Source organism: Rana temporaria, chromosome 5 (assembly GCF_905171775.1).
Source record: "Rana temporaria chromosome 5, aRanTem1.1, whole genome shotgun sequence".
Taxonomy (NCBI): domain Eukaryota; kingdom Metazoa; phylum Chordata; class Amphibia; order Anura; family Ranidae; genus Rana; species Rana temporaria.
In genome coordinates this window covers 251,341,418-251,356,795 of record NC_053493.1, presented here as the reverse complement: position 1 = coordinate 251,356,795, position 15,378 = coordinate 251,341,418, and the positions used below count along the sequence as shown (strand labels likewise).

Here is a 15,378-nt window from a genome sequence, read left to right as displayed (position 1 = left end):
AAGCCTCTTTGTGCGACCAAGTATCCTTGGGTAATCAAGGACTCGTGTGATCAGGTAACCTTGTGTGATCCAGCATATTTATGCAATCAAGCATTTTTATGCGACTTTAGGCATTTCTGTGCAAACAAGCCTCTCTGTGTGACTTAAGCACTTTAATGTGACCAAGCATCCTCATGTAACTCCACAGAAACATGTATCTTTATGTGATCAACAATAAATGTGTTCTGTTACTTGTTTTTACCCCACATGCATTTTGTACATTCCAAACTCATGTATTTTATCCAAACATGTGGACTGGTAAAGAGGAAGTTATCCTCTGCAGACGTGCGTTTCCGAAATCATGCGATATAGCTGTTGAGCATTAGAAATGTGCACCAGCAACTGTGCATCCCAGCAGTTGTGCGTTTGGCTAGCCTGAAGCCAGCACCAGGATGAGTATCCTGTGGAGGTTTTTCTACTAACCTATACTCCTCAGCTAGAGTTTTTAGGAGGAGAAAAAAACAGCTTATGCGGGTGCCCGACCAGCAGAAATGAACTGTTGCAGTAATGAATGGAGTGGGAAGGTACAAGCAACCTATGGGAATTTTTTTTTAAACCCTGAGGAGGAGCCAGAGGCTTTGGCCGTCTAGGCTGAGGGTACGTTAAATGCCATATGAATCTCTGAAAAACACTGCAGCTGCCACTCCAGACCTTGTGAGGCTTCCGATACCTCCGCTTCATTAGACCGCACCTGTTCCCTGTTCTTTGACGATGAACTTTCATCCTCAGGACTTTAATCCTCTTGTCTGAGGATTTAGAGCAGGGGAAGGGGCACACCCCGGTTTCTGCTACTTGTGAGGATGCTGCGATCATAGCAGTTAACCTCTTATAGACCAACAAATGCAATGCAAAAAAATGTCCAAACTGACATATGCAGAGTGACTGCAATGTTGGGGGCGGCTGCAATGCCTCAAGTCTCTACAGGGGAGGATGGTATCATGCAGGTATGATAAGGGCCACCAGATTCAGATGGCGATACCTTCGTGCCCTTTTTTATTCCTACCCCTGAACCTTTTCTACAGGGAGACATAATCCTAAGCTAAAAGCAGAGGAACTTGACACAGGTGCATCAACAGCTGAACTTGGTCTAGCAAAAAACAATGCCTGCGAATCTGCACAGCTTGATGCTGAGTAGGCGTCTTAGGTATGTCTTTATGCAACTCACAGGAGGTGCATACGTGCCCCAAGCTGCTGTGTCCCTCTGTCTTTACAGAGCTCTGGCGTTTGAGGATTTTTTGAAGGGCCCGCCCCGCACCTGCACGTGCCAGCGGCAACCACATCCCCCCTCCTCCGCCTACCGGTTTCAAAAGTGCGCATAGGGAGATGTGAGGGGGAGAGAGATCTCCCAAGGAGCGCCATGGATCTGGACTACGAGGGACCCCCACACAACTGTGGCAGAGCCTGAAGCAGAGGAAGTGAGCCGCTCAACAGACCAGCTGACACTGAGCTTTCGTTCCTGGAGAGCATGGCAAGTGAAACCAAGTAGGTCTCTTTACTGCCTCTAGTGGTGGAAAACAGATAAGACATTCAGCATCTCATGGAAGATAATACTTAAAGTATTGACCCAAGATTGTCTTCACTTACCTTATCCCCGCCACGGGATACTGCTGAGCACAGACAGACCTAATCTTCATCCATCACGGCGGGTTAAGTAAACAGACCTTCAGGGAGTGGGATCCTAGACAGGGTTTCCACTCCCCTGGACCTGTACCGCATCTTGCCAGAAAATCTTTGGTATGTGGTTATAACCCAAGTACTGGAACCCAGGATCCAGCCCTCCGAAGAGAGGCATTACAGGCAAAAACCTTGTACTTCGGATACGAAGCCCCAGGTACCATCCACATTGGCCTTAATGGCACTTTGGATGGATATGGTCTTTATGGAGGCTAATTAAATCCAACATTGATCCCTCCAGTGGAGTTCCTCAGAGCACATCTTCACTCATGACCAACACCTTAGACATCGGGGAAAAACTGAGGTGCTCCCAGTATGGGAGGGGTTCTATAGGGAGGAAGCTTCCTTGTCTAATTGATTACACCAATGTCCAACACCTGAAGGTGGAATATAACCCACTTATTAATTACTATGAGGCTCTGTGTCCCGTGATGTACAATAAAGAAATATATATTTATTAACTAAAAATACAGTGCAAAATAATATCAGGTATATTTCATGATAATACAAATAAATGAATATACTTCTACATAGCAAAGATAAATGATGATAAAGATAATTATATTCACGTTTCTATGCAAGCTCTATATTACACGATACTACAGTTCAATTCTTGAATGATACTTGTACATTTTAGACTTGGTAACTTAAAGGGGTGTTCCGATTTATGTCCGAACTGTCAGTTCGCAGTGCGATATGCGAGCTGAAATGGGGGTGTCATTAACAAATGTATTGACACTCCCCGCAGATCGCAAATGGCAATGTGAACTGCTATGCGAGTTGGGTGTGATTCGGGAACCCTGTAAATCCACTGCGGGTTCCCGCATCACACCCGACTCGCACAGCAGTTCACACTGTCCTATGCGATCTGCAGGGAGTGTCAATACATTGTTAATGACACCCCGATTTCAGCTCGCATATCGCACTGCAAACTGACAGTTCAGACATGAATCAGATCGCCTGGGTGTGAACACCCAATGCGATCCAATTGGTGCAGACCCAAAAAAGGGGTCCTGTGCGAGTTTGGTCCAAATGCAATGCAAGTATGATAATAACACCAGTATTACCATACTACACACATTACAACAGAGTACTGGTAAATTTACACACCCAATACTACCTTGCTCTTTTTATTTAAATTTAGGTAAAAAGAATACCACTGGTATCCCTAATGGAATAAAAAAAAAAAAGTGTGGAGCATATACAGCTGGTTTTAAGTTAAAGGTTGTGGAATATGCCAAACAACATGGAAATAGGGCTGCAGCAAGGCATTTTGGAGAGCCCCCAACAGAAAGCACAATACGAGATTGGCGGAAAATGGAAGAAAAACTAAAGACATTATTAAAAACAAAATGCAATTTTCGCAGCGGTATTGTTAAATGGCCAACATTAGAAGAGAACTTGAAGGAATTTGTTGTTAATCATAGAAAAGCTGGCATTGCTTTATCAACAAAAATGATAATCATCTAAGCAGTGAAAATCAGCAAAGAGTTGAAAATACAAGATTTCAAAGGGACAACATCATGGTGTCAAAGGTTTATGAAGAGACATGAGCTTCGAATGCGAACAAGAACCAGGATTGCCCAGCGTATGCCGGAAGATTATGAAGAGAAGATAATAAATTTCCATCACTTTATTATCAAACAAAGGAAAAGACACAATTTTAAAATTGGTCAAATCGGCAACATGGACGATGTACCCCTCACTTTTGATGTTCCTTCAAATAAAACCGTGGAAGCAAAAGGTGCCAAGTCCGTTACAATCAAAACTTCAGGGCATGAAAAAAATCATTATACCGTGGTCCTTGCGTGCACTGCAGATGGAAACAAGTTGCCACCATTGGTCATTTTCAAAAGGAAAACTCTTCCAAAGGAGAAAATTCCAAGTGGCATAAAGGTGCATGTTCACCCTAAAGGTTGGATGGACGAAGAAGGCATGACATTTTGGATCAGAAATGTGTGGGAGAAGCGTCTGGGTGCTTTGTTAAAGAAGCCGGCCTTGTTAGTACTGGACTCATCTCATCTTACAGAGAAAACAAAGAAGGAATTTAAAATGTGCAACACAGAGATGGCAGTCATTCCAGGAGGACTAACATCACAATTACAGCCATTAGATGTTTCTATTAACAAGCCCTTCAAAGGCTTTATGCGTGAAGAATGGAATAAATACATGTGTGATGAAAGCCAACACGAACTTACAAATTCTGGGCGATTGAAAAGACCTGGCATTACAACAGTGTGCGAGTGGATAAAGACTTCGTGGGACTCGGTCAACGAAGACATTGTAATCAAATCTATTAAGAAATGTGGCATAAGCAATGCTTTGGATGGGAAAGAAGACGAGGTGCTATATGAAGACAGTAACAGTGAAAGCAGCAGTGTTGAGTGTGATCTGGAAGATAGTGAAGATGAAGAGTTTCTTGGATTCGCAGAAAACGATTTCTAAATGTTAAACTTCTGCAAAAACCTGTACCGTACCTTATTATCCAAGTTTATTCGTTAAAACAGTTGATTTTAGTTTCAGGTTATGTTCATTCCTTTGATAAGTGCCTAACTATTAATAAAAACAAGTTTTGAGCTACTTTTGTTTTGCTTCAAAGTTCTTTATTTAAAATTTTTTTTTTTTTCCTGAAACTTCCCTCTTAAAATTAGGTGCACGTTATACGCCGATAAATACGGTATGTAATGGCTGACAATCAGATGTCAATATCCTCAGTCAACCTTGTGCTTCCTAAAATATATGGATGTGATAACGAGGTACCCACACCATTAGCTGAGACCTGTGAATTCCTTGACACTGAGATCACTGGAATTTAACTCTTAACTTTCATTTTACAAATACAGCTTCTAATAACTTTTAAACTAAAATCTACATTTGTAACCCTTATTACAATAATATATATTTATGTATTAAACTGGTTTATATATGAATAATTAACACAGATACACTGTAACATATTATGAAAGAAACATTACTTAACCACTTCCCGACCTCCTCATGTACATTTACATCGGCAGAATGGCACGGACAGGCACATCAACGTACCTGCCTAGACGTGGGTGGGGGGTCCGATCGGGACCCCCCCCCTCGGTACACGCGGAGGTCGGGTCCGCTCGGGGAGCGATCCGGGACGACGGCGCGGCTATTTGTTTATAGCCGCTCCGTCGCGATCGCTCCCCGGAGCTGAAGAACGGGGAGAGCCGTGCGTAAACACAGCTTCCCCGTGCTTCACTGTGGCGGCGCATCGATCGAGTGATCCCTTTTATAGGGGAGACTCGATCGATGTCAGTCCTACAGCCACACCCCCCTACACTAGTAAACACATACACAGTGATCCCTAAATGTTACAGCGCCCCCTGTGTTTAACTCCCAAACTGCAACTGTCATTTTCACAATAAACAATGCAATTTAAATGCATTTTTTGCTGTGAAAATGACAATGGTCCCAAAAATGTGTCAAAATTGTCCGAAGTGTCCGCCATAATGTCGCAGTCACGAAAAAAATCGCTGATCGCCGCCATTACTAGTAAAAAAATTAAAAAAAATAAAAATGCAAAAAAACTATCCCCTATTTTGTAAACGCTATTAATTTTGCGCAAACCAACCGATAAACGATTATTGCGAATTTTTTTACCAAAAATAGGTAGAAGAATACGTATCGGCCTAAACTGAGGAAAATTTATTTTTTTTATGTATGTTTTTGGGGGATATTTATTACAGCAAAAAGTAAAAAATATTGCATTTTTTTCAAAATTGTCGCTCTATTTTTGTTTATAGCGCAAAAAATAAAAACCGCAGAGGTGATCAAATACCACCAAAAGAAAGCTCTATTTGTGGGGAAAAAAGGACATCAATTTTGTTTGGGAGCCACGTCGCACGACCGCGCAATTGTCTGTTAAAGCGACGCAGTCCCGAACTGTAAAAACCCCTTGGGTCTTTAGCCAGCATATTGGTCCGGGGCTTAAGTGGTTAACACGATGGCTTATATATAAATAAGCCTTCTTGCTTCATTCATGCAAAGATAATTCCTGTGAGCTCATGTCCAAACAAGAGCTCCTCACAATTTTCTTATCTTGTTTATTTTAATTATTTTTCAAAACCTTTGAATTACAACCTGGGAGATGGTACAACCATACTCCTAGTGAACTTCTTGTACACTGCCTATTCATAAGCTATAAACTTAATTTCAACGTTAGAGAGAAAAAGGCTATGGTATTGTTCATAGCATATCATGAAAAATATACATAATATAAAGGTATAGGTATATATATATATATATATATAATATATATATATATATATATTCTTTTAACCCCCAAATGTTCTGACACATATATATTACATTACACATACATACATACATATACACACACACACAAGCTATATTGCATTACTGCAGTCAAGAAACGTTAGATCACTGACCTGGCTATATTGTCTGGCAGGGGTTGAACAGAGCTTTAAATCATTTTACAGGTACGACAGGCAACATTTATGTGCAATACATGAAAATCAGCAAGTTGTGGTATGCAATACATGCCCACTTTTTAACAAACACAATACCTTTCAGTTTACTCTTTGGTTTTTTCTTTTTGCGGCTATAATCTGCAGATTTCTTATGTTCCAAAATCCAGCTCTTTTCACTTTCAGCCGCGCTTGCAGAAGAAACAACATTTCCTCTCTTACCACTCTTTGGCTAAAAGAATGGAAAAAGATTTTGCCAATCAGTTTTAAAGGATATCATGGTTAAACTTGGTCTTATGTTCACTTTAAGGCCCCTGTACACACGACCAAACATGTATGCTGAAACTGGTCCGCGGGCCAGTTTCAGCATACATGTTCGGTCGTGTGTAGGCGGGAGCGGGCCGAATTCCAGCAAACATTTGCCCGCCGGGCCTTTTCCCAGCAGACAAATATTCCTGGACGTGTTTTAAAACCGTCCGCTGGAATCCTGCCCGCTCGGACATGTACGGTCGTCAGTACAGACCTACCGTACATGTCCGAGCGCCCGCCGTCCCTCGAATGCGTCAAATGACTTCGACGCATGCGTGGAAGCCTTTAAATGGCAGGCCCGCCCACATCATCGCGACGACGTGGACACGCCCCGCGTAATGTTTACGCGCGGACTTCTGTACGATGGTTAGTACAACCATCGTACAGAAGCCCTCTGGCAGGCATGTACGGTGAAAACGGTCCGACGGACCGGTTTCACCGTACATGTTTGCTTGTTAGTACCCGGCCTCAGGCTTCATTCTCATGGGTGACCATACGGCCCTACAGGACAAAAGATGCATACAAGTGCAGATCTTCTCATGTTCTGTCATACAACAGTATAGATGTGAATGCGACATACCTCCTTGAGGGCATAGCTCTCTCCATTTTTTAAATACATCCCTTTTCATTTTTTTCAATATGGAATGACTACTTATACCAGGACTTTCTTTCACATATCATAGATATAGGTTATTTATAATTACTGTTATAGATTTAAAGTTTACCATTTTTGGTCCATAAAACCACCTGTCCCTTTATAAATCTACTAATTAAATGTATACTTTATTTAATTGTGTAATTTTTTTGCACACATCGTTAAGTGGTTATAATACATTTAATCACTCTCTTGGCTCATTAGAGCACCTGTCACTTCATCAATTTAATAATTGGATGCATTTTTAATTTTGGTAAATGTGTAGTTTTTGTATCAATATCACAGTATAAAGCAGAGCACTAAGCACTTTTTTGCATTTATTTTTACTTTATCTATTTTAAATTAAAGGGAAACACACACCCATAACATATTTTAGGAGAGCAGCACCACACTCCCTACTCCTTAAATGTATAGATGTGCCTTTATTATCACTTTAAAGTGTTACTAATCCAAGACCCTGCATTCATTCTATCTGGTCTCCCACATAACATGGAAATGCAATCATTTTAGTAAATATAAAAACTGCTAAATACTTTTTCTCATCAGCAATATATAGCAGTCTTGCGACTTCTATCAGGGGATGGTAAAAGCTTGTAGGAGGAGTTTTCATACTTCACTGAGCTGTCCTATCAGGATGCAAGACCCCTGGCCCTCTGTCTGGACAGTGTAGATTGGCCCTGTGCTGACCACATGCATCCTCCCAAGAAAAAATCTCCAGTAATAGACACCAAACTGAGCATGTGCAGCCTGACTCCAGGAACCCTGTCTTATCTGGACCTGTTCTGGAGTCAGTGGAAGGAGGAGGGTCTGTGCATACAGGATCTAACAACTTTTTTTACACAATGCAGAGGATTAACCCTTAGGTTCCACAGTTAGTATAACAAGCATGCTTTACAGCATATATAGACTGATTTAATGGTTGTGGGTTTAGTAATATTTTAAGTTGGGAAAGGGTCATGAAGGGATGTCAGCTGGGGGGGTTGGGAAGTGACAAGGTGTGTTTTTTTGTCATCTTGGCGTGGAGTTGGCTGGGTTGAAATGTCAGCTGGGTGGGAGGGGTGTATAGGTAGCCTAATGGCTTTGGAGGCTAGGGAGAAAGTAACCATCACTGCTAGCTGCAGGGCTGAGGAGCTGGCCGATCTCCCCTGTCAGCTACTTCAGTACAAAAATGTTATGCAAACAGAAGAGAAGCCCGAGTGTGTTTTTCTCTTACTGATCTCTGAGGAATATCCTATGATCCTTCAATGTGAAACATAGGTTTCTTTACACAGGACAAGGCTGTGCAACTTCATAAGCATTCAAATTCACTGTGTCAAGGTAGCTGACAGAGACCACCATAATAAGCAGAGAATGAATAAATGCAAGTATTTACACAGTTTATTAACCACTTCCATACCAGGCACTTACGCACCTTCCCGCCCAAGCCAATTTTCAGCTTTCAGCACTGTCGCACTTTGAATGGCAATTGCGCGGTCATGCTACACTGTACTCAAACAAAATTGGCGTCCTTTTTTCCCCACAAATAGAGCTTTCTTTTGGTGGTATTTGATCACCTCTGCGATTTTTTTTTTGCGCAACAACTAAAAAAAGACTGAAAATTTTAAAAAAAATTACGTTTTTATTTTTTTCTACTAATTTTTTTGTAAATACGCTTTTCTCTTTCAATTACGGGCACTGATATTGCGGCACTGATGGACATCGATAAGGTAGTACTAACGGGCACAGATGAGGTGGCACTGATTGGCGGCGCTGGTATGCAGCACTGATGGGCACACATAGGCGGCACTGATGGGCACACATAGGCGGCACTGATGGGCACACATAGGCGGCACTGATGGGCACACATAGGCGGCACTGATGGGCACACATAGGCGGCACTGATGGGCACACATAGGCGGCACTGATGGGCACACATAGGCGGCACTGATGGGCACACATAGGCGGCACTGATGGGCACACATAGGCGGCACTGATGGGCACACATAGGCGGCACTGATGGGCACACATAGGTGGCACTGATGGGCACTCATGGGCGGCACTTATGGGTGGCACTGATGGATACTTATGGGTGGCACAGATGGGCACTGATAGGTGGGCACTGGGCATGGATGGGCACTGTGGGGTGGCACTGATTGACACTGTGGGGTGGCACTAATGGACACTGTGGGGCAGCACTGATTTTCCCAGGTTGCCAGTCAGTGCCCATTTGTGGGCACTGATTGGCATCTTTTTTTATTTTTTGAGTGCTTTTTTTATTTTTTTGCAGGCTTTTTTATTTTTTTGCCCACCCTGGTGGTCCAGGGTGGGCATCCCTGGTGGTCCAGTGTGGCGATCCGAGGGGGGGCTGCGCTGATAAACAATCAGCATGAACCCCCCCTGTCAGGAGAGCCGCCGATCGGCTCTTCTATACTCGCGTCTGTCAGACGCGAGTGAGGAAGAGCCATCAACAGCTCTTCCTGTTTACATCGTGATCAGCCGTCATTGGACACGGCTGATCACGTGGTAAAGAGTCTCCGCCGGAGGCTCTTTACTGAGATCGGAGATGCAGGGTGTCAGACTGACACCCAGCATCACCGATCGGCGCAGGCCGCTATAGGCCGGGCGGGAAGTGGTTAAACATGCAATACAATAGTATTAAACAAATGAACATGAAATTAATCATTTTCAATAGGTATAACCAAGACCGGTTTGATTTTATTTCAATTTATTCTATCCTTGTCTTTAAGATTTTCCAAAATTGTAAATCATACAAGCTGGTTAATTCTGAAGATATTCCAAGCTAAACAGTACACCTAATAAATGAAACCTACCTTTTTTTGGTCAGTGAGAGATGCTCTTGTTATTGGCCTTGAGGGTGTAAGTTCCAGTGTCCTAAACAAAAAGAAAGAATGGAAATGATCAAATCCAAAACAAGTGTTAGAGCACACACACCATCGCAAAGAAAGCCAAAATGTGATGAATGTATTTGCTGCCGTTTTGTTCACACGCGTTACAAGGTTCATCTAAGTTAATCAGAATGCCAGCCCTTTTACAAATCTCTCCTTGTATGCCTATGTCCCAACAGGCGGGCCTGGCACGCCACTGGCAATTTTGAAATCAAATTTCGCTTTAGTCATATTTTAGTCATCTGAATTGTTTTAGTTTAGCCCCAGCCCCCTGACTCTATCGGCAAGCTGTATTGGCCGAGAGATGCAGGCTCTCTCTGGCTGCCTGCTGTCTGGGAGTTCTGGAACAATGCCCTGCAAACCACAGAAATCCGATTTGTGTCTGGATGTGACAGCCTCCCCTTACCATCCAGTTCTCTGCCCTGTGCACTCCCTCACTCCCATTTACTTCCCCATTCCCACTTGCAGGTCACCTCCCCATCCCCAAAATATAATACACCCTGCCCTGTGCACTGCCTCACTCCCATTTACTTCCCTATCCCCACTTCTAGCATGGCATTACAGCCAATACATTTTACAGGTTTTTTTATTTTTATATATTTTAAAGTTGCTCTTCTGTTTGTCAAAAAGCACTATTTTTGCTTATAAAACAAGCTTTTATTTATGAAGACATTATCTAGAATAGCTAAATCTGTGCTTAACCACTTAATGCCCCGCTCATGTACATATACGTCTGGTTTTTAAAGATGGATATCTCGGTAACGGCAGCAGCTGCTGCCACAACCGAGATATCCATCTTTTCCTTGAGCGGTCCTGTAAACGATAACGGTGGTCTCTGCGGTGGACTCACCGCAAGATCACCGTTATCGGCGGCGGGAGAGGGCCCCCCCTCCCGTCGCTCTCCTGCGCCCTCCGCCGCTTACCGGAGCGGCGGAGGCGATCGGGTGCTGTCTCCTGCTTGGCTGGGATACGAGTGAGGGCAAGATGGCCCCCACCCGCCCCCATAGCATAGCAGGGCGGAAGTGACGTCAAAATGTCACTTCCGCCCATGCTTCTTAAAGCAATATTTTCTTGCTGTCATTTTTTTTAAATGACAATTTTTTTTTATTTTTTTTGCATTCAAGTCTAAATATGAGATCTGAGGTCTTTTTGACCCCAGATCTCATATTTAAGAGGACCTGTCATGCTTTTTTCTATTACAAGGGATGTTTACATTCCTTGTAATAGGAATAAAAGTGATATTTTTTTATATTTTTCAGTGTAAAAATTTATAAAATAAATAAAAATAAATAACAAAAAAAAACATTTTTTAAAGCGCCCCGTCCCGACGAGCTCGCAGAAGCGAACGCATACGTGAGTAGCGCCCGCATATGAAAACGGTGTTCAAACCACAAAGGTGAGGTATCACCGCGATCGTTCGAGCGAGAGCAATAATTCTAGCCCTAGACCTCCTCTGTAGCTCAAAAGATGCAACCTATAGAATTTTTTAAATGTCGCCTATGGAGATTTTTAAGGGTAAAAGTTTGACGCCATTCCACGAGCGGGCGCAATTTTGAAGCATGACATGTTGGGTATCATTTTACTTGGCTGCGCAAATATGGTGTTACATTTTATTCTCTAGGGTGTTGGAAAATTATATATATATATATATATATATATATATATATATATATATATATATATATATATATACACACACACACACACACACACACACATACATACATATATATATATATATATAATTATAATGATTGGGGGTTTTAAGTAATTTTCTAGCAAAAAAAAATGTTTTAGTCTTGTAAACGCCAAATCTGAAAAACAGCCAAGGTCCTTAAGTGGTTAAATACATTACTATTTAACTAAACCCATTTGATTTCAGTCAACTAAAATGAAAGGAGATTTTAGTCGACCAAATGAAAACTGGAATCGATTTGTCATAGTTTTTTATCAATTGAACTAATTCTAATTCATCACTGATAACATGCAGCTGATGAAAACTGAAAAATTAACACTGTAGCATGCAAGTTTCCATAACCAGCAGCAGACTATTGTCCAAATTCTAGGAATTTGTACAACTAGGTCACCCCACATTATTATGCTCAATGCCAGAGTAACGTATGAGCAGGCATCAGCAAAGTCACAAGGGGCACAGGTACAGCCATATGCAAACCCCAGCTTTCAGAAGGTCTATATTGGTATACCCATCTACTGTGCCAAATTGCTAATTTTTTCCCCCAAAAAGACATAAGTACTTTTACCTGATACAATACAGTAAGCAAGTGTTGTCACCCTAGGGAGGTGTGTTACTGGCAGGATCACCGAAGAGAATAAAAGGAAATAACCCTGAGAAGTGAAAACAAATGCATCCTATACATCTGATGCCGCGTACACGCGATAATTTTTCGGCATGAAAAAAAAGCCGACGTTTTCAGCATGTAGAAAAAACAAAGTTTTTCCAACTTCATCATTAAAACGATATTGCCCACACACCATCGTTTTAAAAAAATGCTCTAGCAAAGCGCGGTGACGTACAACACGTACGACAGAACTATAAAGGGGAAGTTCCATTCGGATGACGCCACCCTTGGGGCTGCTTTAGCTGATTTTGTGTCAGTAAAAGACGATTCGCGCTTTTCTGTCCGTTACAGCGTGATGAATGTGCTTACTCCATTATGAACGGTAGTTTTACCTGAACGAGCGCTCCCATCTCATAATTTGCTTCTGAGCATGCGCAGGTTTTTAACGTCGTTTTAGCCCACACACGATCATTTTTAGAACCCAAAAAACGACAGTTTAAAACGTCGTTAAAAAATGCAGCATGTTCGAAAAAAAAAAAATAGTCGTTTTTCAGAACCCGAAAAATTATATGAAGCCCACACACGATCATTTTAAATGACATTTTTTTTAAAACAACGTTTTTTTCATGCCGAAAAATGATCGTGTGTACGCGGCATTAGAGACTGGTAAGCATTGGTCATTTCTGAATGTCAGACAAGCTAATTCTGCTTCCAAATACTAACTAAACCTTAAACCATTTCTAATACCTTTTAGTAGAAGACTCTGGGCTTTCAACCGTCCCCATTACCAGCTGAAATAAGAAAATATAATTGTTACTGCTTACATTTAAAAAAATATATTTTGTACTCGCTGCAAAACTGTCATTTTGGAATCTATTGAGGAACACAGGATTACTGCCACCAACAGGAGAAAGGTTGGCCAGCAAAGGATAACTCCTGCCTACAACCATCATGCCTCAGTTTTATAGCAAAGTATTATGAAAATTCACATGACTTTAAAACCTCTGTCTCAATAGACTCCAAGAAAAGGCTTTTGCTTTCTCATCCCTTAAGGCAGTGGTCCCCAACCTTTTTGGCACCGGGGACCGGCTGCATGGAAGAAAATTTTGCCAAGGCCCGGTTGGGGGTGGCATGCGGGGGGCAAGATTTTCCGCGGGCAATTTTTCAGCGCATTATTTATATTTATTACGATGTAGTAATAAATACAGTTAAACCCACCATAATGCAGAATCAGTGGGAGCTTTGAGTGTGTCACTTACCATGCTGCCTGCCACCAGATGCGGATTGTCACTTGCCATGCTGCCTGCCACCAGATGTGGTAAGGCCCCAACTGATGAAGCTAGTGCCCCCCACTAGGCCCTGCTCACACTCACCCTGTCACTGGTAGTGTTGTCATACTCTGGGCTCCCCCATTAACAGTACTGGTCATCTGCCCCAATTTATATCATAACCCTACATTACAGTCCTCAGTCCCCCCCACACATTACAGTCCTCAGCCTCCCCCCCCACACACACTACAGTCCTCAGCCTCCCCCCCCCCCCACACACACACACATTACAGTCCTCAGCCTCCCCCCCCCCCCCCCCACACATTACAGTCCTCGGTTCCGTCCCCCCACACGTTACAGTCCTCGGTTCCGTCCCCCCACACTTAGGGACAGATCGGAGGGAGGCACAGCATGAGGAGAAAAGTTGCAGGGAGGGAGGCGGGACAGTTCTGGATGGAGGGCCGAGGTAAGAAATAGGTGATTGGCTGCTAGGATGAAGGACAGTCCTAGCAGCCAATCGCCTGTTTGATAACCTCGGGCAGCTCCGCCCTCCACCCAGAATTGTTCTGCCTCCCGCTGTCGGCTCTATGAGCGACGCAGGAGAAAGAAAAGTCTCCTTGCGGTCCGAATGGCAGAGTGGCGCGGTCCGCATGTGGGGCTCTCTCATGCCGCCTGCTCGCGGCCCAGCTGCAGAAGTGCCGCGGCCCGGTAGTGGGCCGCGGACCGGGGGTTGGGGAACACTGCCTTAAGGAACACAGAAATGATTAGCCTGTTGCAAAAGCAACACAAAATTGGGGACTGCCTGCAGTTCAGAGAGCCACCTGAAATTCCCAACGTCCAAAGCTGGCATCAGATGGGGCCTGAATATCTGCTTGGTAGATCTTTGAAAAGCTACCACCTGGTCTTATGTTTTCTAAGTCCGATTGATGGCCAGCCTTAGCTACTTAGAAGTAGTGACACGATAATCCGATGTACCCTTATGAGGAAGAGCCAGGATAACAAAAAGGGTGTTGGTCTTCCTGAAGAAGCAGAGGCTGAAGAAGAAACACTCACAGCTCGAACCACATACAGTCAGTGGAGAGAAAAATTCATTTGGAATTAAGCCTGAATTAAAAGGGATGGAACAATGTACTGGTCGAAGTGAACGGTAGAAACTACCATAGGCAAAAAGAAAATGCTTGATCCAAACACTACCTTGTCTTTATATAAAACCATAAAAGGATTCCTTGCCAAATAAAGTTGCATGTTCAAACGCTCACCTTTAGGAGGTGAGGGTTACAAGAAACACCAACTTGTGAGTGAGAGTAAAATGTCTCAAATGGGTTTAGCCGTTGGCTTTAGAATCACACAGAGAAGCATATTCAGATTCCATGGAGTCACAAGGGAATGAAAAGGGGGAACTACATAGAAGACTTCTTGTACAAAGGTCCAAAGCAAGGAGTGAAAGATCAATGATCTTTTAAAACAAGATAAACTGGGTAGAAAACCTGGCACTTGAAAGTGCTGAAAGACAAATGCTGGTCCAGCTGCAGGAAGGAAAAGATTTGGTCCATGGAGAAACATCTAGAGTGGAACCCCCAGGAGTCACAGCAAGTGAAATTTGCATTCCATGTCCAGAAGTAGAGCTTGAGGAAGCAGCCTTGCTACCCAATAAGGAGGCTTCTACAGCCCAGCTGAAGTTTAGCTAAAAAACATTTTTTCCTCAACAGCCAAGTTACATTGCTTACCTGTAATAAAGTATTCCACACAGGCAGCTGAACTCTGTAGAAATCTTCACTGCGGAGCTGC

At 42.9% G+C, this 15,378-nt stretch overlaps 1 protein-coding gene across 3 annotated transcripts in view; it reads right to left on the bottom strand.

Annotated features, from left to right (window-relative positions):
• The window catches only part of SYCP2L (synaptonemal complex protein 2 like), a 230,406-nt gene that overhangs the window by 87,967 nt on the left and 127,061 nt on the right, over positions 1 to 15,378 (bottom strand). For all 3 annotated transcript variants that reach the window (XM_040353720.1, XM_040353718.1, XM_040353719.1), the window contains exons 23-25: positions 13,070 to 13,113; positions 9,948 to 10,008; positions 6,273 to 6,405 (exon numbers count right to left, since the gene is read on the bottom strand). In XM_040353720.1, coding sequence (XP_040209654.1) covers positions 6,273 to 6,405; positions 9,948 to 10,008; positions 13,070 to 13,113 — 238 coding nt within the window. The remainder of the gene's footprint in view (positions 1 to 6,272; positions 6,406 to 9,947; positions 10,009 to 13,069; positions 13,114 to 15,378) is intronic.